Here is a 25,757-nt window from a genome sequence, read left to right on the forward strand (position 1 = left end):
CACTGGCTTGATTCTTATAGAAGAATAAAGTCAGATTTCAAATTGGCTTTGGTCTTCAATATTTGATTGGAACATTCAGGAAAAATCTGAAGTCTGGCCTATTGTTTTAAAGCTGTGTTCATTCACCAACTGGGTGAATTTACAACTCACACATTCCAAAAGTAAAACTTTCTTTCATACGATACCTTTTGAAACATTCACCTTGGTCGTCACTCAGTGAAGAAATCTTATTTTCCTCATGCATGAATCACAATATCTCCTCAGAAGTTATTGTCCACAATAACATTTCCACTTAAAAAAAAAAAACTAGACTAATTTCCTCCCTTCATGTTGCCTCTGATTAGACCTGCTCTTCTGTTTTCCTTTTCTGAAAATACTTCCTTCCACTGGTCAGTTAAATCAGTCTTTTAGAAACATTATTTTTCATCCCTTTGTCTTTCCTGGCTCTCCTTCACCTCTCATTCTCTTAAAACACCTCTCCCCATTATTCAGTCAGCCCAAACATTCATGTTGGCCAGGCAGTGCAGGTCCAACAATGCAGATGTCTGAAGGCTGGAAGAGATCTAGGCTTGGAAGCTTCAGTCAAGGGGCTTTCAGTCTGGTTAGGGAGACAGCAAGCATATCAGAGCAAATAAAACCACAAGGAAACCAGGACACTAGATCCAGCGACCCGGCTACCAGATCTGAGCTCTAGAGTTCAGAAAACCAAGCAGCCTCAAGGTGCAAAGCAAAGAAACAAAACCACAACGTCATCGGCCAAGAAATCATACACAAATATGCAGAGACAGATCCTGCCAAGTGTGACTTCCCAACTTTGGAACCAATATGCAACTGTTACAAAATCAGAAGAGAAGGCAACCTTCTCTTTTATGTACACTTTTAACATCTTCTTTCTAGCTGTATTAATTTGTTAGCCGGATCACTAAAGATGATCAGGCCATTGAAAAAGGTGTCCATAAATATCAGGAACATGAATGTGTGCATATGAGAAATAGACAGACAGACAGAGATGGAGGGAGACTTGGCCAGGTAGGAATCAATCAAAAGGTGAATAATCAGAACACAATGTACCCCAACCTGCTCCATCAATATAGCCAATGTGTCACTGTGGAGAAATAACACCATTTAAGAGGTCTGATATATTAATTACGCTTGAATTATCATATAAAAATTAATCTTTCCAAGATATACCTTACAGCAGGTATTACCTGAGATAGATGTTTTTTAAATGAAGTCACATATTGACTGGGAAACGGGGACCACTCTAGTCTTTCCCTGAGCAAGACTGTCACAGAGATTGGAATTTAACGTCAGCAGAAGGCTTGGCCATGCCTGCGTACCTAGTCATCCCAGTTTATTCTAGTTTCACAGCGAGGAGATTTTTGTTTTCTGTCTGGCGCAATGTTCCTTCCACCTCGTGCCTTTCTATAAGGATGTTTATTGAGGTCACCCCACACAGGTAAGGAGACTGCCTCACCTAAAAATGTAAGGAAATGGTGCTCCCTGCAGGACAGAATGGTCATCGCAGCCCCAGTGACCCTCGAGGACGGCGTCGTGCTTTTTGTAGTGCAATACTATTTCTGTCCACAATGTGGCGCTGCTGTTCTAAACGTCGTTTTTCAGCCAGTTTTGGGTGGGAAAGCGGGTGACGGCGACAGTGAAGACATAGGGTGGGAAGTACAAGCAAATTAGGAGGAGAGATTGGCTAAGGAAGAAAGTAGACTCTTTCTGCCAGAGAGGGCTTGCCCGGCAACTCAAATCAGACCCGTTCCAATTAGGAAAGTTACCCCCGAGCCCAAGTAATTCATTTTGGATCATTTAATCCAATGGTTCCCAAACCTTTCTGACCAACAGAATCACGGGAACTTTTTAAAAAGATATAGATCCCCAGATTCTACCCCCAAGAAACTCTGATTCATAAATCCGGGGAGGAGCCCAGCCACTTGTCTTTTTTAAAGCGCTCTCGAAGATCATTGCTATTTCATTTATACAAGTTTTGGAGAGGAAAACAAAAATTTTTAAGAGGAATCAATTCTTGCAGCATACAGTTTCCATTTCTCAATTCAATAACAACTAACGCCATGAGAATCTATTCTGTGGTTATGAGAATCTATTCCTGAGTTCTCTAGGAAATCAGAGCACAATTGATTGACGATGCCCATCTGTCTCCTTGAAGTGCTTACTAAACAGACCTCTATTCTGTTTCCTCTCACCAGCTATGGGCAAAGACTGTGACCCAACAGAACCATAATCCCCTAGTACCAGACCACACTGTCTCCTTTCCACGCACTGATCACCCCAGTCAGAGAGCAGAGGTGGTCTGGCTAACTTTGGCACCATTCAGAACTAGTTTGAATCCTAACCCAACAAAAAAAAAAGTAAGGAAAGTGACCTTCCCTTCTCTGAATCATAGCAGATAGACAAAATGAACATCTTTAGCAATCCTTAATCCCCCAATCATTCATGTTAGAATGATACTGTTGGAATTTACCTTAGCAGGAGTTTTCAGGTTTTGGTGAGTGATCAAATCCTCCAGAGCACATATTAAAAGGACAGTTTCCTAGGCTACGGCTCATGATTCTTGATTAAATTAACCTGGCATGGAGGCCAGGCATCGTCACTTCAACAACCCGCACACTTGCACCGTGAAAAACATGGCCTTAAAAATAGCTTAGTCCCAGGTGATGGGTATTAACAAGACAGGGTGGTGATCCTCTTGCAATATATATGTCTGTCAAATCAGGTTGTACACCTTAAACTTCTACAATGCTATATATCAATTATATTTCCATAAAACGGGAAAATTACCCAGTTCCAGGGTATCAAACTCAAAAGCTTTCAGAAGCCAAGCAGATTGTGCATGTACAGGAGGGGACACGGTGTCAGGTAAAAATGGTGTGATGCTTACCAAATGGAACTGGAAAGCCCATGCCCTATCTTCTTTACTTTTTAAAAATTAAGTTACGATGCATTTGGAAACAATTTGCTAGACAAATGGAATTTGTCTCTTAGCATAGGAAGGTAAAATGACTTGCTCTGCATCATTTGAGGAGTGGTGGAGCGATACTCACTTTGTGAATGTCCTGGTTACTGTGCCATGTGACAGCCTCTTGAGTGGAACTCAATAGTCTCCTTCTTTTTTGGCCTGAGACTAAATTTTATATCCAGTTGGAGAAAAGGAAAAACAGCATTGAGAGAGCACAGCTCAGAGGGTGATTCAAGCCTAGACTGTTCCCCTAGAGAAACTTTTTTTTTAAGCAAAGAAGCCTAGAGTTCAGAGAGGAGGTCTTCATTCAGTGGTCCTGAGTGCCAAGACCTCTCAAACTGCAGACAATATGTGCCATCAATTATTTTTGATGGACTTTAAGAAAGCAACCAGAAGCAGCCTGTCTCCTTCCTGAGAGAACTATCCACCTGGTGTGTGCTATGCTTAGTTGCTCAGTCGTGTCCACCTGGTGATGGTGATCAGTAGAGCCAAGGAAAGACAGAGTCTCATTAAATGGGGGAAGGGAACAATGTCAGGAAACTGTGGGAAAGCAAGACATGGCATTTTTAAACATGACTCACCTGTCTCATAAAATTTCAGGAAAACCAACATCCCATAAAAATAAGCAACAGAAAAGCATCAAGATTAAATCCAATAAAGATTATCATGAGGAAAAGGAGACTGAGAAGCAGATGACATTTTTACAAACAGTGAAAATGAAAGCACACCAGAAACAGATGAAGGCTATTCTCCAAAATGAGCTGAAAAACACTTTTAAATGATACAAGACATAAAATAGTAGAAATCAGAAGTAGAGATTCTTGAAATAAAGTGACAGAACTCATAAAAGAACTAGAAATAAAGGAAACAATTCAGAGACTGGAACACCAGAGTGAACAAACAAACAGAAACCACCTTAACAGACATAGAAGGTGAAAAAGAAGGAAACTTTAAAACCAAAAAGAAATCTAAAACATTAAAGAGAAAGTGACAAATATTAGAGGCAAACTAAAGCAAAAGTGAAAGTCGTTCAGTCATGTCCGACTCTTTGCAACCCCATGGTCTATACAGTCCATGGAATTCTCCAGGCCAGAATAGTGGAGTGGGTAGCCTTACCTTTCTCCAGGGGGTCTTCCCAGCCCAGGGATCGAACCCAGGTCTCCCACATTTTAGGTGGATTCTTTACCAGCTGAGCAACAAGGGAAGCCCCCAAAAGACAAACTAAGGACATCCAATATGCTGAGCATAGCCTTTTACTATCATAGCTGGGAGAGATCCCAACTAAATTGGGAACATAAATGTTTAAATTTTTTAAATTTTTTAGTCTACCTTAAACTAAAAAGGATTAAAATTCATTAAATGATTTTGAAGTTTTCACTGATTAGAACCCAAATCCCCCCTTCCTGGGACTTATCATGTGAACCTGTCATTCCATTTCTAAGTATTTACCTCCAAATAAATGAAAGTATATGTTCATACAAGGACTTGTATTAAATGTTAATAGCAGCTTTCTTTGTAAAAGCTAAGAACTGGAAAGGCTTCCCTGGTGGATGCAGGAGACCTGCAATGCAGGAGACCAGGTCCAGTCCCTGGGTTGGGAAGATCCCCTGGAGAAGGAAATGACAATCCATTCCAGTATTCTTGCCTGGGAAATCCCATAGACAGAGGAGCCTGGTGGGCTACAGTCCATGGCCTTGCAAAAGAGTTGGGCATAACTTTACGATTAAACAACAACTGGAAACAACCCTTATAACCATCTACAGGTGAACAGGTAAGCAAAATATGGTACATTCATGCAATGGAATACTACTTAGCAAAAAGAAAAGAAAAGAAATGAACTTGATAAATGAACAATTTGAAAAAAAAAACCCTCAAAAACATTATACTGAATGAAATGACACAGACAAAAAAAAGTACGTACTGTATATGATTTCATCCATACAGAAAATTCTAGGGCTTCTTTGGTGGTCCAGTGGTTAAGAATTCGCCTGCCAATGCAGGAGACATGGGTTCCATCCCTAGTCTAGGAGGATTCCACATGCTGTGGAGCAACTAAGCCTGTGTGCTGCAACTATTGAGCCTGTTCTCTAGAACCCAGGAGCCGAAACAAATGAGCCCTCGTGCCGCAACTATTGAAGTCCTCATGCCCTACAGCCTGTGCTCCGCAATAAGAGAAGCTACTGCAACGAGAAACCCACGCACTGCAACTAGACAGTAGCCCTTGCTCACTGTAGCTAGAGAAAAGTCCTTGAAACAACAAAGACCCAGCACAGCCGAAAATAAATAAAATTTTTTTAAATTATAAAAAATGCAGACTAATCTAAAGCGGTAGAAAGATGAGTGGTTGCTTGGAAAATGTAATAGGAAACGGCGGGGGGGTGGCAGGGTAGAAGTTGGTAACATGGTATTGTATAATTGAAATTTTTAGGGGAGTAGAATTTAAGTGTCCACACACAAAGAGAAAAGATAAATATGCAAGGTGATGGATGTGGTCATTAACCAATGGGAGGGAGCCTTTCATATGTACATGTATATTAAATCATCAAGATGTACATTTTAAATATCTTACAATTTTATTTGTCAATTATACCTCAATACGGCTGAATTACAGAGAGAGAGAGAGAGACGAGGGAAATGACTGATAAAGAAGGGATAACCATGACTAGTGAGAAACACACCAATAAATCACCCTCACAGTGAGCCAGCTAGGCTGGTGCTCAGAAAACCTGAGTAGTTAAACAGTTCAGGCAATGGCCAGGCCAAAGCCATCTAAAGCCGTAGGTGAGGTGTCACTTCATCATGGCTCCTCTAGCACATTAGCAGAGGTATGGGGATTTGGGTGAGGATAGTTTTGTGTATTACTTGGTGCTTATTTTTTTTTTTTTTAATATGAAATGTATTTCTTCAGAAGTCCAGAGTAAAATAAAACACCAGAGGTTTTCTTGGAGGGCTGGCTTTTGGACAGGCAGAGACCATTAGATACTGTGTTTCAGTCTTCCAGAACTTAAGCTGAATAGTTACCAAGGGTCTCCTTGACTTGTCCTGTAATTGATGGTGCTAAGGCATTCTCTCTCTCCAGCCTGTCTTTTGGCAGATTGCAGCTGCTAACACAAAATAGCTTGCTTTTATTACCCTTTCCTTTGTTTCCTCTCTCTTTTTTTTAAAAAATTGTGATTAAAAATATATAATATGAAATTTACCATCTTAACCATTTTTAACGGTATAGTTCAGAAATGTTAAGTATAATTCTCATCATTGTGAAACAGATCCATTCTATTTCCCCTTGCCCCAAACCATCTCCTTGTCTATTCTCCGCTTTCCCTTAATAAGCATCCTACTTTTCGATACAAAATATCAGAAACAACCTTTGTCTACCTCTATTCCACTTGCTAATTCCAGTCAGTTCCATCTGTAAGTTGTGTTAGAGGCTGTAAGTCAGCCTCCTAACTTTCTCATCTCATCAGTTCCTTCCTTTCTCATCTCTGTCTCTATCCTAGTCTAAAGCCTTATTACTTCTTGCCTGGATAACTAAGAATTTTATAAGTAATTCTCTTATCTCCAGGATCTCTCCCTTTTTGATCCATTCTTTACCAAATTAACATTTTTAATAAAAGTGTGTAAGCATAGTATTCATCTGCTCAGAAAAATCTTCCATGACTGCCCTATAAAATAAAATATGGTATCCTTAGCCTATCATACAAGGGTCTGCATGATGTGCCATAAATTATCTTTCTAGCCTCATCACTAATAAGCATGGTGCAACTTCAGAGGACTGAGAAGAAAAGAACCATTGTCAATGTACAAAGCAGAGAACACATCTCCATCGAGACCATTCCATAACAGCATATGACACTGATTTCACTAGTGCTCTTGTTTCAAGAATGCCTTTCCCTTTCTCCATATAATGTAAGTGTACAAGCCATTGTGAAATCATAGGCATTCAAAGTTATATGTTCATGCTTCTTGCATGCCTACATTATTTTTCTTTTGGAAATAAAAATATTAATTTCCTTGGACAATCATAGAACCAATGTACTGGAAAAAGTCTTCATATCTGTCTACTTTTCTTTTCATCTACTGCTACCACTCTTGACCAAACCACCATCATCTTCTGCTTGGACCTCCACAGACGTCTCCTAAATGTTTCTCTCTGTTTCTATTCGATCATTTGTCTAAAGTGTTCTTCACACAGCAACCAGAATACATTTTTTAATAATGTTAACCATATTATGATACTACTCCCCTGCTTAAAATCCTCCTATGACTTCCCATTGTCTTAGAATCAAATCCAAATATCTTGCAGGCTCTTCCTGATCTAGTTTATTCTATCTATTTGACCTTATCTCCAACTGTTCTCCCCTTTCTGCTTACTAGGCTTCAGCCACACAGGTTTTCTCTTGGTTCCATAAATCTGCCCGACTTGTTCCTACCTCTGGACCTTTGCATATACTGTTCCATTCACTGAAATGCTCCTCTGTGAATCCATGCCTGGTGGCTCCTTCCTGTCTTTCATGTCTCATTTCATATATTCCTCTCTTTAGAAATTCCTTCCATCACCACCTGATCTAAAGTAGGTCTCTGGTCATTTATTTTTTTAAACTGAAGTATGGTTGATTTACAGTGTTATGCCAATCTCTGTCACACAGCAAAGTGACTCAGTTATACACATATATACATTCTTTTTTTGAAATTCTTTTCCATTATGCTTTGTCCCAGGATATTGAATATAGTTCCCTGTCCTATTAGTCATTAGTCATTTCTTATTAATTATGCTGTTTGATAGCAAGTATCATCTGAAATTGCTGTGTCATTTATTCATTATCTATCTCCCCCACCATCACCACCTCTGTAATGTGAAGTTCCATGACATAAGTTCATTCCTACATTTTCACAGCTGTCTCTCTTGTGCATAGAACAGCATCTAGAACAGAGGCACTCATTAAATGTGTGTAGAATGAATGAATGAACTACTTCCAAGCAGACTGAAGGGAAACAGATTGTTCTCTCCTTAAACATCTCCAGAGATGATACCACCATTTTTCTGAAAATGAATTCCAGCATCCAATAACTTTTAGTTGTCAGAAAGTTCTTTCTAATATCCAACCTAAATCCTTTCTAAAGTAATTTCTGTCTCTTCCTATTTGGTTCTCAATGGAATCATTAAATTGCCCTCTTACAGTCAGTCATAAATTTGTTATTAGGCCCTCTTAACACTGTTTTTACTCTTCACATTTTCTAACATTGTTGTCTTCTTCTGTCGTTGTCAAATTCTCCACCTTAAACTTTGTGAGCCCAATATTGGACACAAATATTACTGCTTAAAATAATGCCTGTGTAAGAAAACCTCAGCTTATAAGTACCTACCTTAAAATATAGCAGTTCTCATTGTCATCCCGCCTCTTTCTTAAGCTCTTTTTCTACAGGTTCCATATGTGTTTTTTTTTTCATTTATTTTTATTAGTTGGAGGCTAATTACTTTACAATATTGTAGTGGGTTTTGTCATACATTGACATGAATCAGCCATGGATTTACATGTATTCCCCGTCCCAATCCCCCCTCCCATCTCCCTCTCTACCCAATCCCTCCGAGTCTTCCCAGTGCACCAGGCCCGAGCACTTGTCTCATGCATCCAACCTGGGCTGGTGATCTTTTTCACTATAGATAATATACATGTTTCGATGCTGTCATATGTGTTTTTATAAGAGACTTTATTGGGCTTCTCTTGTGCCTCAGCTGGTAAAGAATCCGCCTGCAATGCAAAAGACCTGGGTTTGATCCCTGGGTTGGGAAGATCTGGAGAAGGGAAAGGCTACCCACTCCAGTATTCTGGCCTGGAGAATTCCATGGACTGTGTGGCCTATGGAGTCGCAAAGAGTCAGACACGACTGAGCGACTTTCACTTTCACTTCACTTTATGAAAATGCTTGGATTTTACAAGAATCTGTAAGTTCAAATGAGAATTGAAATAGATGAAGGACACAGATCCTAGAAAAAGATCCTCAGTTTGACCAATCCATCTGTATTTTAGCCTAAACTCCACACAAAGCAGATTATAGGCACAAGGTCTGAGGTTTCAACAACCCAGAGGAAGGTTGACTGGACAACAGTGAAAGCACACTTGAGTGAGAAGTTATCAAGACTAAAAGTGAGTTTTAGGGGTAAATCTCTTCAAAGTTGAGATGGGGAGAAAGGTAAACAGAATTTTTAAACTAGCTGTTTAAAAGGAATCTTTAAACTAGCTGATATTCAAGAATGTGGCATAATTTTATTTACAATAGCCAAGACATGGAAGCGAACTAAATGTCAATTAACAGATGCATAAAGAAAGATGTGGTACATATATGTAATGGAATACTAATCAGCTGTAAAAAAGAATGAAATAATACCATTTGCAGCAACGTAGATGGACCTAGAGATTGTCATACTAAGTGAAGTAAGTCAGACAGAGAAAGACAGATACCATGTGATATCACTTATATGTGAAATCTAAAATGTGACACAAATGAACTTATCTATGAAACAGAAACAGACTCACAGACATAGAAGACAGACTTGTGGTTTCCAAGGTAGAGGAAGGATGTGAATGATGGATTGGAAGTTTGGGATTATCAGATGCAAGCTATTATATAGAGAATGGATAAACAACAAGGTCCTACCGTATAGCACAGGATACTGTATTCAGTATCCTTTGATAAACTGATAAACCATAATGGAAAAGAATATAAAGAAGAATGTGTGTGTATGTGTGTAAAACTGAATTACTTTGATATACAGCAGAAATTAACACAACATTGTAAATCAACTATACATCAATAAAATAAATTTTTTAAAAAACAAACCCATCTTTAGAAACAGTGTAGTATAGCTGCAGGACACCCAAGACAAAAAAACTATCTTAAAATGAGACAGAAAGTCACTACTTTCAAAGGTTACATCTGACATTTCAGTAGGAACAGTGGAAGCCAGAAAACAGTAATGTATTCAATATGCTTAAAAATATGCTTATTTTTAAGCATAAACTAGAAATGTATATTTAGTAAAACTGTCTTCCAAAAAGGGCTTCCCTGATAGCTCAGTTAGTAAAGAATCCGCCTGCAATATGGGAGACCTGGGTTTGATCCCTGGGTTGGGAAGATCCCCTGGAGAATGGAAATGCTACCCACTCCAGTATTCTGGCCTGGAGAATTCCATGGACTGTATAGTCCATGCGGTCTCAAAGGGTCGGACATGACTGAATGACTTAATATCTTTCAAAAACAAGAATGAAATAAAAATATTTCAAACAAATATTGAGAGTTTGCTACAACACTGCAGGAATTCTAAGAGTTATAATTCAGATGAAAGGAAAATGATCTGTTTCTGCAAAAATAATTAGCAAAGAAAGTGGTAAATATGTGGGTGACTCTAAAAAAGCAATAACTAGATGAAATAATGACAACATCTTGTGGGGTTTAAATAAAACAAGATAGAATTTAAATGCATGAAAACAATAGCATGTAAATTGGAGATCTTTGGAGGCAAAGTTTTCTACAGTCTTTTTTATTGTCAGGTGTGGTAAAGACATTGATTACCTTTGGACTTTGAAAAGTTGAATATGGATAATAAAATTCCAAGGGTAAACACTACAAAAATAGAGAACATGTATAATTTCTAAGTTACTACTGGGAAATAAAGAATGAAAAAATATTCAATCATTTTAAAAGAGGCAAGAAAAGATATAAAAAGACACATGCGGGAAGGTGGGACAAAGAGAAATCACATAGAAGTACAAATATGTCTGTAATCACAATAAATGTAAATGGGTTAAATGGTTCCATTTAATCAGACTGAATAAAAGTAAGTTTATCTATATGAGATTTTACAAGAAAGACATAAACCATAACAACTTTTCAAGTAAAAAAAATGGAAAAAATACATCAGGAAAAGCACTAGCAATAACAATAAAATATATTAATATTGGACAAATTAGTGTTAAAGCAAAAAGCATTACTTGAGATAATGCAGATCAATTCAAGAAAGTTTAGCAATTCTGAAGAACATAATTCACAATTTAATCTAATAGATCTAGAAGATACCCAACATTACAAGGTATATACTCTCTAGAATTCAAAAATACTTTAAACTAAGTGACATATACCACATATGTGATACAGCTAAAGCAATACTTAAAAGGAAGCTTATAATATTAAATGCTTTTGAAAAGAGGATGATCATACTAGGGCTGGTACGTGTTCCCCCAACACAGCAGTTAGCTTCTCCCAGAGCAAGTCACCCAAGAATGAGAACAAAATGGCCTATAGCTTAAGAAGTTAAGAAAAGGGAAATAATAAATCCAAAAAAAAAGTAACTAAAATGAAGGAAATAATTAAGATAAACTCAGAAAGTAAGACTTTTACATAGTACTTTCCACGTGCAGGGTAGTATTCTAAATTCTTAGCACTTATTAACAAAACTATGCAAAACAGAAAAGAACATAAGCAAAACATTTTTGAGCATGCCAAGAGGAACATGAAAAAATGTTCAGCATCATTAATTAATGGAGAAATGCAAATTAAAACTACAATGAGGTATCAACTTACATTGGGTCACAATGGCCATCATCAAAAAGCCTACAAATTACAAATGCTGAAGAGGGTATGCAGAAAAGGGAATGTAACTTGTGTAGCCACTATGAAAAACAGTATCAAGATTCCTTAAAAACTAAAAATAGAGTTACTACATAATCCAGTTAGCCCACTCCTGGATATATATCTAAAAAAGATGAAAATTTTAATTTAAAATGATACATGCACCCCTATGATCATAGCAGCACTATTTATATTAGCCAAGACACGGAAGCAACCTAAACGTCCATCGGCAGATAAATGAATAAAGAAGATGTGGTATATATACATAATGGAATATTACTCAGCAATAAAAAGAACAAAATAATGCCATTTGCAGCAACATGATGGACCTAGAGAATATCTTACTAAATGAAGTAAGTCAAATAGAGAAAGACAAATGTTGGTATAACTTACATGTGGAGTCTTAAAAAAAAATGATACAAATGAATTTATTTACAAAACAGAAACAAACTCACAGACAGAGAAAACAAACTTAAGGTTACCAGAATGGAAAGGGATGGGGAGGAGAGATAAATTAGGAGTATGGGATTAAAAGATACAAACTACTATACATAAAGTAGATAAGGAACAAGGATTTACTGCATAACACAGTGGACTATATTCAATGTCTTGTAATAACCTATAATGGAAAATAATCTGAAATATATATATCTGAATCACCTTCTGATACACCTGAAACTAACACAAAATTATAAATCAACTACACTCCAATTTAAAAAGAAAGAAAATCATATAACAGAAAGAATGAACAAAATCAAAGCTTCATTTTTAGAAAAAAAAAATCTTAAAATTTAAAAATCTCTGGTAAGATTGATCAAATAAGGGCGGGGGGGGGGGGGTCCAAATAGTAATAAGTATAAAAATGACAGAGATTAAGTAGGTAATAAGAGTATATTATGAGAAAAAAACAACATAAATGAAAACTTGCATGAAATGAACTAACTTCCAGAAAAAAATTTAGCTTTCTCAAACAGACTTAGGAATAAACAAAAACCTTGACTAATTCTATAATCATTAAGTCATTGAAACAATAGTTGAAAATCTTCCCAGATAGAAATCAGGTCCAGATTGTTTTACCAGTGCGTTAAAATACACATTGAAGGGCCAAACAATTTCACTTTATATAAGCCAATCCAGAGTATGAAAAAAATAAATTACTCCCCAACTGATGAAAAGCAAAATCCCGGCACCAAAACTTTATGAGAAAAGGGGCTTCCCTGGTGGCTCAGTGGCTAAAGAATCTGCCTGCAATCCGGGAGACCCAAGTTTGATCCCTGGGTCAGGAAGGTCCCCTGGAGAAGGGAATGGCTACCCACTCCAGTGGAGACTCCCATGGAGTCTCCCATGAGACTTGCCTGGAGACTCCCATGGACAGAAGAGCCTGGCAGGCAGAGGAAGATTGTAGGTCAGACTCATTCAATAATATAGATGTAAAAATCCTAATAAAGTATTGAAAAACTAAATCCAATAATGTAAAAAAGGATAATATGTTATAACCAACTTGGGTTTATCCTAGAAATACAAGCTTGTTTTAACATTAGAAAATCAACCAGTGTAACTTATCATAGTAGTAGTGTTGTGTCACTCAGTCGTGTCTGCATCTTTGCAACTCTGTGGACTGTAGCCCACCAGGCTCCTCTCTCCATGGGATTCTCCAGGCAAGAATACTGGAGTGGATTGCCATTTCCTCCTCCAGGGGATCTTCCCAACCCAGGGATCAAACCTAGGTCTCCCCCATTGAAGGCAGAGTCTTTACTGTCTGAACCACCAGGGAAGCATAACTAATCATGCTTGCACATTAAGGAATGATAATATGTTCACTCACTAGATGGATAAAATTCATATAATATTCAACATCAATTCGTAATTGTAAAAAACTATCTTATGAAAGTAAAAATCAGTGGGAACTTCCTTAATCTGATAAAACTTCTACAAAATCTCCTTGTATTTGTTATTCATTTTATACAATAAATTACCCCAAATGTAATAGCTTCACTCAATAATAAACATTCATGCTTTCACATGATTTCTGTGGGTTAGAAATTCAGGACAACTGAAGTTAGGCTTTCACACAAGGTTTCAGTCAAGAATGTTGGCCAGTATTGCAGACTCCAGAAGACTTGACTAGGCCCAGAGGGCCCATTTCCAAAGAGGCTTACTCATAGACCTAGCAAATTGATGCTGGCGGCTGGCAAGAAGTCTCTGCCACACTGACCCTGCCATAGGCTGCTTGAGTAGGCGCCCAACACAGCATCTGGTTTCCAAAGCAGAGCAAAGTGGAAGCAGCAGTATCTTTTATAATCTAGCCTCAGAAGTTGCGCATGGAAATAACACACTGTTGTTTCCATGATATCTTGTTACACAGGTCAACCCTATTCAGCACTGGGTTGTGAATATCATTAGGCAAAAATCATTTGAAGCCATCCTGAGGACTGGTTATCACAAAGATATGACAAATGTTTTGTGGTGAAGCTTTCGAAGTATTGCAGTTTCACAAACAAGACAAAGGTTGCCATTCTCATCACTTCTATTCAATATGGAACTAGAGGTCTTGGCTGATACAGAAGAACACAAAAAAGAAACAGAAGGAAGAAACAGTCACTATTTTCAGATCATATAATGTGTCAAAAAGGAAACAACAAACAAATATACCACAACATAAAAGAATTAAGGTGAATAATATTATGTTTCTAGATACAAAGTCAATTTATGAAATTCATTTTTTAAATTTTAAATTAAAAAAAACATTTGTTTTATTTATTTGACTGTGTCAGCGCCTAGTTGCAGCACTCAGGATCTTTGATCCTCGCTTCAGCATGCAGGATTGAAGGATTGCGGGATTTTTTTTGTTTGTTTGTTTGTTTTTTGTTTTTAGCTGCCACATGCAGGATCCAGTCCCTGACTAGGGATCGAACTTGGGCCCCCTGCATTGGAAGTGTGGTGCCCCAGCCACTGGACCACCAGGGAAGTCCCAATCACTTGAATTTTTACATTTAAAAGATGATTTAACTTACAATAGCATAAAAATTATGAAGTACCTAGGAATAAACCTGACAAAATATATCTGAGACCTTGGAGGAGAGTATCATAAGGCTTCACTGAGTAACATTACTGATCACCTAATAATGGAGGGATGTATCACCATCATGGACTGGAAGACTCAGTGATGCAAGGGTGCCAATTCCCCCCAAATTAATCTGCAGATCTGATAAATTCCAATCAAAAGCCTAAGAGAGTTTTGGGAGGAGGAGAGAATTCACAAAGTGATTCTAAAGAACTAGATAGGAGGACTTGCCATACAAAATATAAAGAATGACTATAAATTCCAAATAATTAAACTATATCTTACTAATATAGAGATAGAAATGTAGCCACTGAAATAAAATGGCACAGAAACAGACTCATGAATAAATGAAAACTGGACTTACGATAGAGCTGGTAAAAAAGGGCAGAGGAAAAAGGATAGCTTTTTTTGATAGATACTTGGTTATCCATATGAAAAGTAATTAAATTGCACCCCTACCTTACACCATAAACAAAAATCAATTCTTAGTGAATTCAGAATCTAAATATAAAGGGCAAACTGTAATATTTTTATAACACAATATCAGAGATTATCTTTATAACCTATGGATAAGAAATAATTTCTTAAACAAGACAAAAAAGGTACAAAGTTGTTAATAGTAATGATAATAATAACAACAGAAACACTAAATTTCATAGAATGTTAGATGCCAATGATTATACGATGCACCACTACTTTTAAAATAGGAAAAATATGTTAATTAAACTATAGGACAGTTTTCTTATTAATCAGGATTTTTAACCTTATATTTTATAAACTTACTTAAACATAGATTTTATGTACATACATGCATAAGACAATTTGAGAGAAATAAACTGATTAAAATATTCAATATCCAGTATATACAAAGAATTTATATACTTCATTAAAAGAAGAAAGACAAATAAAACCAATAGAAAAAAAACAGGTGAAAGATTTGAAATTACACAGCATAAAGTACCCAACAGAGTATAAAATGCTAGTTGGAACGTAAATTAATATAATTGCTTTGGAAAATAATTTAACATCATCTTCTAAAGTGGAAGATGAACTAGTCCTATGATCATGGAATTTCACTTTAGGTGTATATATTCTAAAGAAACTACTGTGAATGTGTACAAAAGACATCTATAAGAACATTCATAGCACCTCTGTTACAGATTAGTAAAAGATATGACACAGGCAAATGCTATCAACAGTAACATGGATAAATTGTAAACTATTTATACAATTAAATAGTCTATCGTAGTGAAAATGAATGCACTACAGCTGTACATTAACAGCATGGATAATCTCAGGAATGTAATGTTAAGTTAAGAAAGCAAATTGCAGAAGAATACATACAGTATGATTTCATTAATATAAGTTCAAAAACACAAAACCAGGGGACTTCCCTGGTGGTACAGTTAAGAATCCACCTTGTAATGCAGGGGATGCAGGTTTGATCCCTGGTTGGGGAGCTAGATCCCCACATGCCATGGAGCAACAAAGCCCCTGTGCCACAAGGACAGAGCCTGCATGCCGCAACTAAGAACTGATGCAGGGAAATAAACAAACACTAGAAAAAACAAAACAAAAACACAAATCAAACATTGTTTAGGAATAAAACATGTGAGCAGCAAAAGCATGTTAAAGGAAAAAAACTCAAGATATTATCTATCTCTGAAGGGGGAATAAAGGAGATAAGCTTGGGATGAGATATAAAGTGCATTTCAAACATAATAGAATTAGTCTATTACTTGTATTAAGCTACAGAGGTGTTCATTGTATCCTGTCTTTAAATTTTTAATGTATTTTTGTAAATTTTATTTTCATATTAATTAATATCTAAAGACAATTTTTAAAAGATAGATATAATAGTACATATAAAATATACACCTACTTTTCAAACACAAATGAAACAGTCATGTAACTTGAAAGAAAATCTCAAGGAACTTCAAAAAAGTCAAGATTATACAAGCTACACTTTCTGATCACAATATAATACAGTTAAAGATTAACAATAATTTTTTTAAATGCATCCATTTAGAAAATATAAAATGCTTAATTAAATCAGATTAGAGCTGAAATCAAGACAGAAATTTAAAAATATGGGATGTGGCTAAGCAGTTCTCACAGAAAAAATTTAAATGCATATACTAGAAATTAATGATAGAAAATGAATAAAGCATATAATGCAACAAGCTCTAAAAAATAAAATAAATTCAATTGAAGCAGATGAAATTAGTAAAGTTAAAAGTCAAAATGAAATAGAAAACAAATGATAGGAAGAAGTAACTCATGGAATAACAATCTGAATAACTGTCATTGGTAATCAATAAAGTGCAAATTAAAATGAGATACCATTTTTACAAAAGAGATACCATTTCACACTCATTAGATTGAAAAAATGTAAAATGTGAAAATAACCACTATAGAATCTAAAGAATCTTTCATTCAATAAAAATGAAAAAGAAAAAATTGTGAAAATACCAAATGTGGATGAAGATGTGAAGAAACAAGAATTTTCATATTGCTTATGGGACTATAAATTGTCATGAATACCATGGAAAAAAATTTGGCAGAATCTGGCAAAGCCAAGAAAGCATATTTTTGGGACCAACAATTATATTTATAGTTATATATTTTATAGAAACTTTGATATAGGAATTCCAGGACACATGAATATCTGTGTAAAAAATTATTAAATATTCACCAAGAAAGAATGGATAAATAAATTTAGTATATTCATGAAAGGTATGTTATGTGGTAGTTTAAATGAAGAAATTAGGTTACATGAATCTAAATGAATAAATAACTAAAGAAGAAAGAAAAAACAAGGAAGACATAAAACTATGTGGCATATGATTGCATTTGTAGAAATATTGAAAACATCCAAAACAATACTACACATTATTTAAGAGTATTCTTAAATACAATAAAGAATACATATGTATTTATACAAAGTATAAAACTTGCTTGGGAATTATAAGCACCAAATGCAGAATAATGATATGCCTGGGGAAAGAATGAAGGGAAGAGAATTGGGATGTAGTATGTTAGAGACTTCGAGTATATCTGCTATCCTTTATTTCTTTTTAAAAAAATTAAGCAAATAAATTATGACTTCCCTCATAGCTCAGTTGGTAAAGTATCTGCCTGCAATGCAGGAAACCCGAGTTCAATCCCTGGGTCAGGAAGATTCCCTGGAGAAGGGAATGGCAATCCACTCCAGTATTCTTGCCTGGGAAATCCCATGGACAGAGGAATCTGACAGTCCATAAGTTTGCAAGAGTCAGACACGACTTAGCAACTAAACCACCATGAAGCAAGTAAAACAAAATGTTTGGATTTGATGGAAGCAAGATGAATACAGATGTTTGTTATGTTTCAGCTCCGAATGATATATTTTATAATATTTTAAACTTTTAAATGACTCAAAAATATGTAGAAAGCCTGAAAAGACGGATATTTACAAAAGATATGAATATGTTCTACTCAAGACAACAGCATCTGATTCACATAATTTTATGAGTCCTAACAAATCTTAAAGAAATGATAATTTTTACGTTATTTGTATCAGGATTTAGAAAAGGATGAAAGTCCTTCAGTTTATTCCAAAAATCTAGCATAATCCTGCTACCAATACCAAACTAGGATGACATTTAACATTTTAAAAAGGTAGGCAGGTAGGGCTAAATTTACTTACACTCATAGATGAAATATCTGAAATGACATTTTAACAAATTAATCCAGCAATGCAGTAAAGTAATAATACATCATGAACCAGAAACGTTCATCCCAGAAATGATTTTGAATTAGGAACTATGTTGATATAATTCACTACATTAACATAGTAAAGGAGGAAAACCTATCATCACAATAGATACCACCAAGATAATTTAATAAGATCAAAGCCCATAACAGATTTTTAAACTCAGCAGAAATATTAAGAAAATTTCTCAGTCTCATGAAGGATATTAATCTACAACAAAAATCATATGTAATGATGAAATATTTAGCAGCATTTCCACCTAAATAGGTGGAGAAGGCAATGGCACCCCACTCCAGTACTCTTGCCTGGAAAATTCCATGGTCGGAGGAGCCTGGTAGGCTGCAGTCCATGCGGTCACTAAGAGTTGGACACGACTGAGCAACTTCCCTTTCACTTTTCACTTTCATGCATTGGAGAAGGAAATGGCAACCCACTCCAGTGTTCTTGCCTGGAGAATCCCAGGGACGGGGGAGCCTGGTGGGCTGCCGTCTATGGGGTCACACAGAGTCAGACACGACTGAAGCGACTTAGCAGCCACAGCAGCAGCCACCTAAATAGAATAAGATAAAAACAACTACTATCAACAGTATATTCAAGTTTAGTCAAAGCAATAAAATAAGAAAAATAAGTGAGAAATACAAATATTGAAAAGAAAAAGCAATTTGGTAGTATCTACCAGAAAACTAAGTATGTATATACACAAGTTTTAGATGGCTGTGAACACATAGTTTTCCCCATTCCCTATTGGCATCACACTCCATTAAAATGGTGACAGAGAACTTATGGTTGCCAGGGAGAAGAGATAGTTAGGGACTTTGGGAAGGTCATGTACACAGTGCTACATCTGAAATAGATAACCAACAAGACCTATTGTATAGCACGTGGAACTCTGCTCAATGTTATGTGGCCAACTGAATGGGAGCGGGGTTTGGAGGAGAATGGATACATGAATATGTATGGCTGAGTCCCTTTGCTGTTCACCAGAAACTACAACATTGTTAATCAGCTATACGCTGGTACAAAATAAAAAGTTTAAAGTTTGGGTTAAAAAAATTATGACAGAGAAATACACATAAATTAAATGGTACAAATACTGAAGGAGTCTATAAGCAAAGGAAAGATTTCAACTAATATTTGGAAATTAGAGAATGGATAAAGAAAGGGTAATTAATGAAACCAGTAAGAGGAAGTTACTGCCCAGAGTACGGAGATAGGGATACAGCCAAGGGCACCAACCAGTTTCTCAGAATCCCAGAGAAGCTCTTAGCTGGGAAGCACCAGGTACAACAGAGGGAATAAGTGAGATGTGGTACTTATTAATTAAAAGTCAATTTACACAAGAGTTAAGCCATCAATTTTACTCTCCCTCATCAGTCAACTATCTATCCCTTTGGCAAATAAATGAAAAGTTTTCAAAATAAACCATAAGGTGCAATGAGAAAAATGGCTCAAAGGCTCAGTATGAAAAATGCAGGCTCTAGAGTCACAGAACTTTCCCACATCTGATACATGGGATTTGATCACCCAAGTGAAAGGATCCAAGGAGTTAAATATGAGATTACACATCTGAATAAGAGTTGGAGTCATGTGTGATAGGCTCAATTGTGATACCTTAAGGATATTTTGAAGTCATAACCCTGAGTACCTCAGAATGTGACCTTATTTGGAAATGAGATCATTGCCAATGTAGTTAGTTAAGATGAGGTCATCTGGGGTAGGGTGGGCTCTTAATCTAACAGCTGGTATCCTTATAAGAAGAGGAGAAGAGACAGAGAGGCAGACACACAGGGAGAGCAGCATAGAGGACACAAGCAGAGATTGGGGTGATGTGCCTACAAGCTATTGTTGCTATTTAGTCCCTAGGTTGTGTCTGACTCTTTGCAACCCCATGTAGCCCACTAGGCTCCTCAGTCCATGGGATTTTGCAAGCAAGAATACTGGAGTGGGTTGCCATTTCCTTCTGCAGGGGATCTTCCTGACTCAGGAATCGAACTTGTGTCTCCTGAGTCTGTTGCATTGCAGGTGGATTCTTTATTGCTGAGCCACCAGTGAAGCCACTTACAAGCTATTACAGCATTTCTAGATTCCCTAAGCCATCTACTTTAGAAAGCATTTTGCTATCCCATGCTTTTCCTTTCTGTTCTCAGCATCCTTCTCCTTTTGGGGGAAAAAAAAAAAGGATTCTTCAGGAGTCACTGAGAAGTTCAACTTGACAGAGGTACTGTTTCCTCTCTGTCTTCCAAATTTCCAGGGAAGGAAATGTGACTGGCTCAGCTGGGGTGAGTATCAACTTAGTTATGATCACTGAGGGTGTTGGGGAAAGACTGCTACACGGTACTTTTGTAGCTGCTGGAGATCACTGCTGGACATCAGCCATTGGAAGTAAGACAGTCCACAAAAGCAGTCACCACGAGCTAGGTAGACATTGCAAAAGTTTTCTACTAAAACTTTTATTTACTATTATTTATGATAACTCAATAGATATCCTTGTAAGTATGTCCTGATAGATAGTACCTGATTACTTCCTTATGATAAATTCCTAAAGGTAGAATTATTGGGTCAAATATATTATTATGATTAAAGTTTTAAATTCATGTTATCAAAATTGTTTTTCTTTGGGTTAATTCACACTCCTATCAGCAGTATTACAAAATGACCACTTGGTAAAACGCAATTCCTTTGTCAGTACCGGGTCTTATTTTTCTTAACCTTTGACAATGTGATAAATGAATCTGATGTCTCATTGTTTTTATCTATCTTTTCTCTTATCAAGAAAACTGAATATTTTTATATGCTTTGGGGATATTTTTACTTCTATGTTTTTGAAGCATCTAATTACATAAATCAGCCATTTTTAAATAGAGCTACTTTTTTCATCCTAATGGCTACATAATAGCTCTTTATATATTAATATACAAAAAATTTACTTTTTAAGATCTATGTTGAAAATAGTTCTATTTATATTTTTGTTTATAGAGAGGGTTTTGGGGTTTTTTTTTTGGATGGCAGGTTATATCTAAGAAGATGATTTTACTTACATATGAATTGTCTTCAGATCAACTTTAATAATTGATTTTTTAAAATACTATGGAGAACAATAGAGTAAATATTAACAAATGAATCTTGAATACTTAATGAGTATGAGGTGCCAAGCAAATATGCACTCATGGAAGCCTCTGTTATATTAATGGAGATTAATAATTCCATCCTCTTTTAATCATTGTGATAGTTCAGTCTGTCTCCTCTCTCTTGGATTTTTTTCAACTGGCCCTAAATTGTCTCTGCCTATAGTTTCAGCCAAGCCATCTTTCATCACTGCCCCCAAATAATCTTTCTGATATATGCATTACATGTCACATATCTGCTTAACCCCCTTTGATGGGTTCTAGTTGCCTTCATGATAAAATCCAAACACTTAGCACAAGGCCCTTCCCTACCTGTATCCTACCAAGTGTCTCTGGCTTTCCTCTGTCTTTATGTCACACATACTTTAGCCAAACAGACTAATTATAGTTCTCCAAACATACCTTGTTGCTTCACAGATCTGCAAAACCTTCTATTATTTCTTCTATATGGAATCCCCTTACTGTCAGTGACTGCTGATGAACTCATTCATTTTTTTAAGACCTACACAAGTCTTTATCTACTCTAGGAAGTCTTCCTACCTCTCTCTCCTGTTCCTGTATGTAGATGGCCTCTAGGCTGCCATAGCACTTTATACCAATCTTTCCCTTGGCACTTCTCAGTCTAAGTCTCTACGTCTGTTTCTCCCAGAAGACCATCAATGTGATGAAAGCTTCCTCTCTCCTCATAATGCATGGTCTTACACAAAGCAAGTGTGCTAATGTCAAAGTTTTAAAGAGGAATTAAACAATACATCAGAGCGTCAGGACATTAATAGCAATCATTTGTACAGTTCATATCATTTAGAGTACTCATTATATTGCTTTTTTTGCATATGCCTTAATTTCCAAATTTTTAGGTTTAAAAGAATATTATCAAGCAAATATCTTCAGACAATAAACTAGAATTGATGGAAATTAAGAAACTTAGTTGTAAGATGTAAGATGTCATAAGATGAACTTAGATATAAGTTCAATATGTCAGGGGCTGCTATAAAATTCCAGGAGACCTAAGAACATCTTATTTTCAAATATCTATAATATTTAAAAGTTATGGAATAATGCAATATAGTTTATTTTTAGAGGAATAATGCAAATGTAGTTCATCTTTAAGTCAGACCCCTGATTTGAGGACATCAAGTAGACACTCCAGACCTAGAATTTGGAGAAGATGAGAGGAGATTAAGAAGGTAATATAAACCTCAAAGTTGCTAAAAGACTAAGATTTGTTCTCACAATAAAAAAGAAATTATAATTATGTGACATGATAAAGCACTAAAACCTTAATGGTACTCATCTTGCAATGTTTCAAATCAGCAACTTATACAATGTTGCATGGCAATTATATACCAATTAAGAAAAGAAGATTAAAAAGTTGAGCACAAACACAAAAGTACTGTGAAACTCATAACTTTATGTATAATCCATTGTACTTCAGACACTGAGATAACTCCTTTTTCCAGTATCAAAGTGATTAAAACAGCATTGTGTGCGGGTGTGCTAAGTCGCTTCAGTCATGTCCAACTCTTTGTGACTCTATGGACTGTAGCCTGCTGGGCTCCTTAACTCCAAATTGAAATAAGTCAAGAAGTTTCCAGTTTCTTTGCTAGACTGAAAACAACCCAAAGATTCAGCAAGTAAGAGTGCTGACAATTTATATTATCATGGTCTTAAAATAAGCGAGAGGTCTTTAGGCCCTGGCATAGGGAGCTGCAAAATATTAAATGAGGAAAGCAACTTGCAAAATATAATCTATATAATCTCATTTTTGTGAAAAAATCTTAATATACATGTTTATATTAATATATACATATATATATATATTTATTTAAAAACCCAAAACACCATCCAAAATTTAGTTGTTATCCTGGAGTAGGCAAAAGGCCGTTCAGCAAGGGGACGTGTGCTCTCTACTTCATATGTTTCTGTTAGGCTTAAGTTTTCACAATGAGAAGGCATTAGCCTTGTTCAAAACAATATGGGTATGAAATCTTTCCTTTGTGGGAAAAAATTCTGAGGGAGTAGGAAAGCACATCAAAAAACTTGTTTTTAACCAGGTCTCCCTCTTCACAGAAAAGTCACCCAAGTCTGCTCTACTTCCTACAAGTTTTTCCCTCCCCTGGGAATTTCTTAGTCAAGTAACTGTAGAGAACTCTGTCCCTGTTGTCAGGGAAGAAGTTAGGATTGAAATTCATGAGTCATCGTGCCTTGTTTTCCTAGGACTTAACTCTGGGTCTTAAACAGACTCTGTGGCTCCCTTTCTGAAAGATGAAAGAGAGAAAAACCTACAAAGGGTACAAACTTTCCATTACAAGATGAACAAGTTCTAGAAATCTAATGTAGAGCATAGTAACTATAGTTAACAATACTGTATTGTACACGTGAAATTTGCTAAAGGAGTAGATATTCAGTGTTCTCTTCACACACACACACACTGTTACCATGTGAGGTGTTGGATGTATGAATTAACTTGATTATGGTAATCATTTCACAATACAGACATATATCAAACTATCATATTGGACACCTTAAGTACATACAATTTTCATTTGTTAATTATACTTCAGTAAAGCCTAGGAGAAAAAAAGAGAGAATGAAGGACCTAAAGCTGTTTGTGTTGGGGTCAAAACTGACTGAGCTTATCTCACTGAGATCCCTTATCTTAAGGGATCGCAAATAAAGATCTGGAAGATTCAAAATGGACAACAAAGTTCATGGTCAAATATTCAGGAGTCCTATCCTCTGGCCTGAAAAATCCAATAATGAATGGACCTAATAACTCTTTATTTTCAGTTCCCTTTGCCAGTGCAGATCTGGCCAGAGAGCGTTCTGAAGCAGGAGAAATACAGATGAAGGGGAGGAAACAGAGACAGACCATTGTTTCCGGGGAGCCCCGAGGAAAGGCGATGTGGACGCTGAGGCAGACGTGACCACATGGAAGTGTGCTGGGGGCCCTGCGGGTTCCTGTGCTGTGACCCAGGTGACCCTTCCTGGGAAAGCAGCTCTGAGATGTCAGAAGAAGCAGCTTGGGTGCCCTCTTGGCTTCACCTTAGGGACTTGGTTGCCTTTTGAAATCTCATCCTTTCTTTGAAGCTCGAATTCTACCTTCTTCAGGAAACCTTCCCAAATAAGCCTACATGATTTATACTCAGTTTGTAGCAATTTAATATCTTATTAAATGACATTCTTGTATTATCGCCTTACTAGGTTGTAGGTGTCTTTAGGGTAGAAATCCTATTTTAGTTTTTAAAATGTCCACAATGTCTAGTGTTGGGTTGAGAAAGTAATGTGTTCAACAAGTAAGTGTTTAATGGAAAAGTTGAAAGGAGGAAACCATCAGGCTCCTAAAGTTGCCTAAGCTTCATTCTAACTTGAAGAATACAGAGAGTTGAGTCATATCCCTGCATTCTCAAATCAGAGTGCTGAGGTTCACCCAGTACATGGTATATTTTTCTCTGAAGAAAGCTACACTGAATGCAAATGAAGTCTCAAAGCCCTACAAAGTACAGTCGGGAAAACACAGTTCCTTCTAAATCCCTTTGGGGACCAGGCTCCCCTCTCCGTGCGTCTGTGTCTGCGTTGAGTACGCCTGGGTGGGGGAGGCTGGGGTGGGGTGGGAGGAGGCAGAGGGAGGAGAAAGACTCCATGCAGTGATTATGTGGAGGGGATTTGCTATGTCCCTTTTCTACCCCCCCCCTTTCTTTGTCCTCTTTCTCTGTGTTCCTCTCTTTGTCCCCTTTTCCTCGTCCCCTTCTTCTGCATTTGTCTGGGAGAGGATCCTGGAGTGTTCTTTTGATCGAATCAATCTTTCTCTGGCACTTGAGTTCTGATTGGCTGAAGGACTTAGGGAGGAAAAAAAACTTTAATTAAGGAGATAATCTCTTCTTTGGAAGTTTGGCAGCTCCATTTCACCTCCCCTTAAATCTGTTTGAGATCACTTACACACCAAGGAAGTTGGGGTTTGAGGGGAATTCCACCCCACTACCACTGAGGAGAATACTTTTCCGTCTTACCTCTCTGTCTCCCAAAGTTTAGAATTTTCTATCCTTGTTACTCCAAAGGATTAGGATGCTTGTGAAGCCTTCTGTGTGCATCTTTCTTTTCACCTGTGTCTTCCAACTCAGCCATACCTGGTAAGTAACCTGGACTCTTACCTGGAACTGGGAATAGGTAATTGTGTGTAATCTATTGGAGAGAGCTTAT

General features: G+C 36.7%; 2 protein-coding genes across 3 annotated transcripts in view; one reads left to right on the forward strand and one right to left on the reverse strand.

The window, feature by feature from the left end:
• Positions 1–18,036: 18,036 nt before the first annotated feature.
• Positions 18,037–25,757, reverse strand: part of SEC31B (SEC31 homolog B, COPII coat complex component) — a 74,771-nt gene continuing 67,050 nt past the window's right edge. For both annotated transcript variants that reach the window (XM_070470025.1, XM_070470024.1), the window contains one exon: positions 18,037–18,982. The gene's annotated coding sequence lies outside the window, so the exon portion shown is untranslated. The remainder of the gene's footprint in view (positions 18,983–25,757) is intronic.
• WNT8B (Wnt family member 8B) overlaps positions 25,332–25,757 on the forward strand; it is a 28,933-nt gene continuing 28,507 nt past the window's right edge. Inside the window, exon 1 of the mRNA XM_020870638.2 lies at positions 25,332–25,687. Coding sequence (XP_020726297.2) covers positions 25,623–25,687 — 65 coding nt within the window. The 5' untranslated portion in view covers positions 25,332–25,622. The remainder of the gene's footprint in view (positions 25,688–25,757) is intronic.

Source organism: Odocoileus virginianus, chromosome 7, assembly GCF_023699985.2.
Source record: "Odocoileus virginianus isolate 20LAN1187 ecotype Illinois chromosome 7, Ovbor_1.2, whole genome shotgun sequence".
Taxonomy (NCBI): Eukaryota; Metazoa; Chordata; class Mammalia; order Artiodactyla; family Cervidae; genus Odocoileus; species Odocoileus virginianus.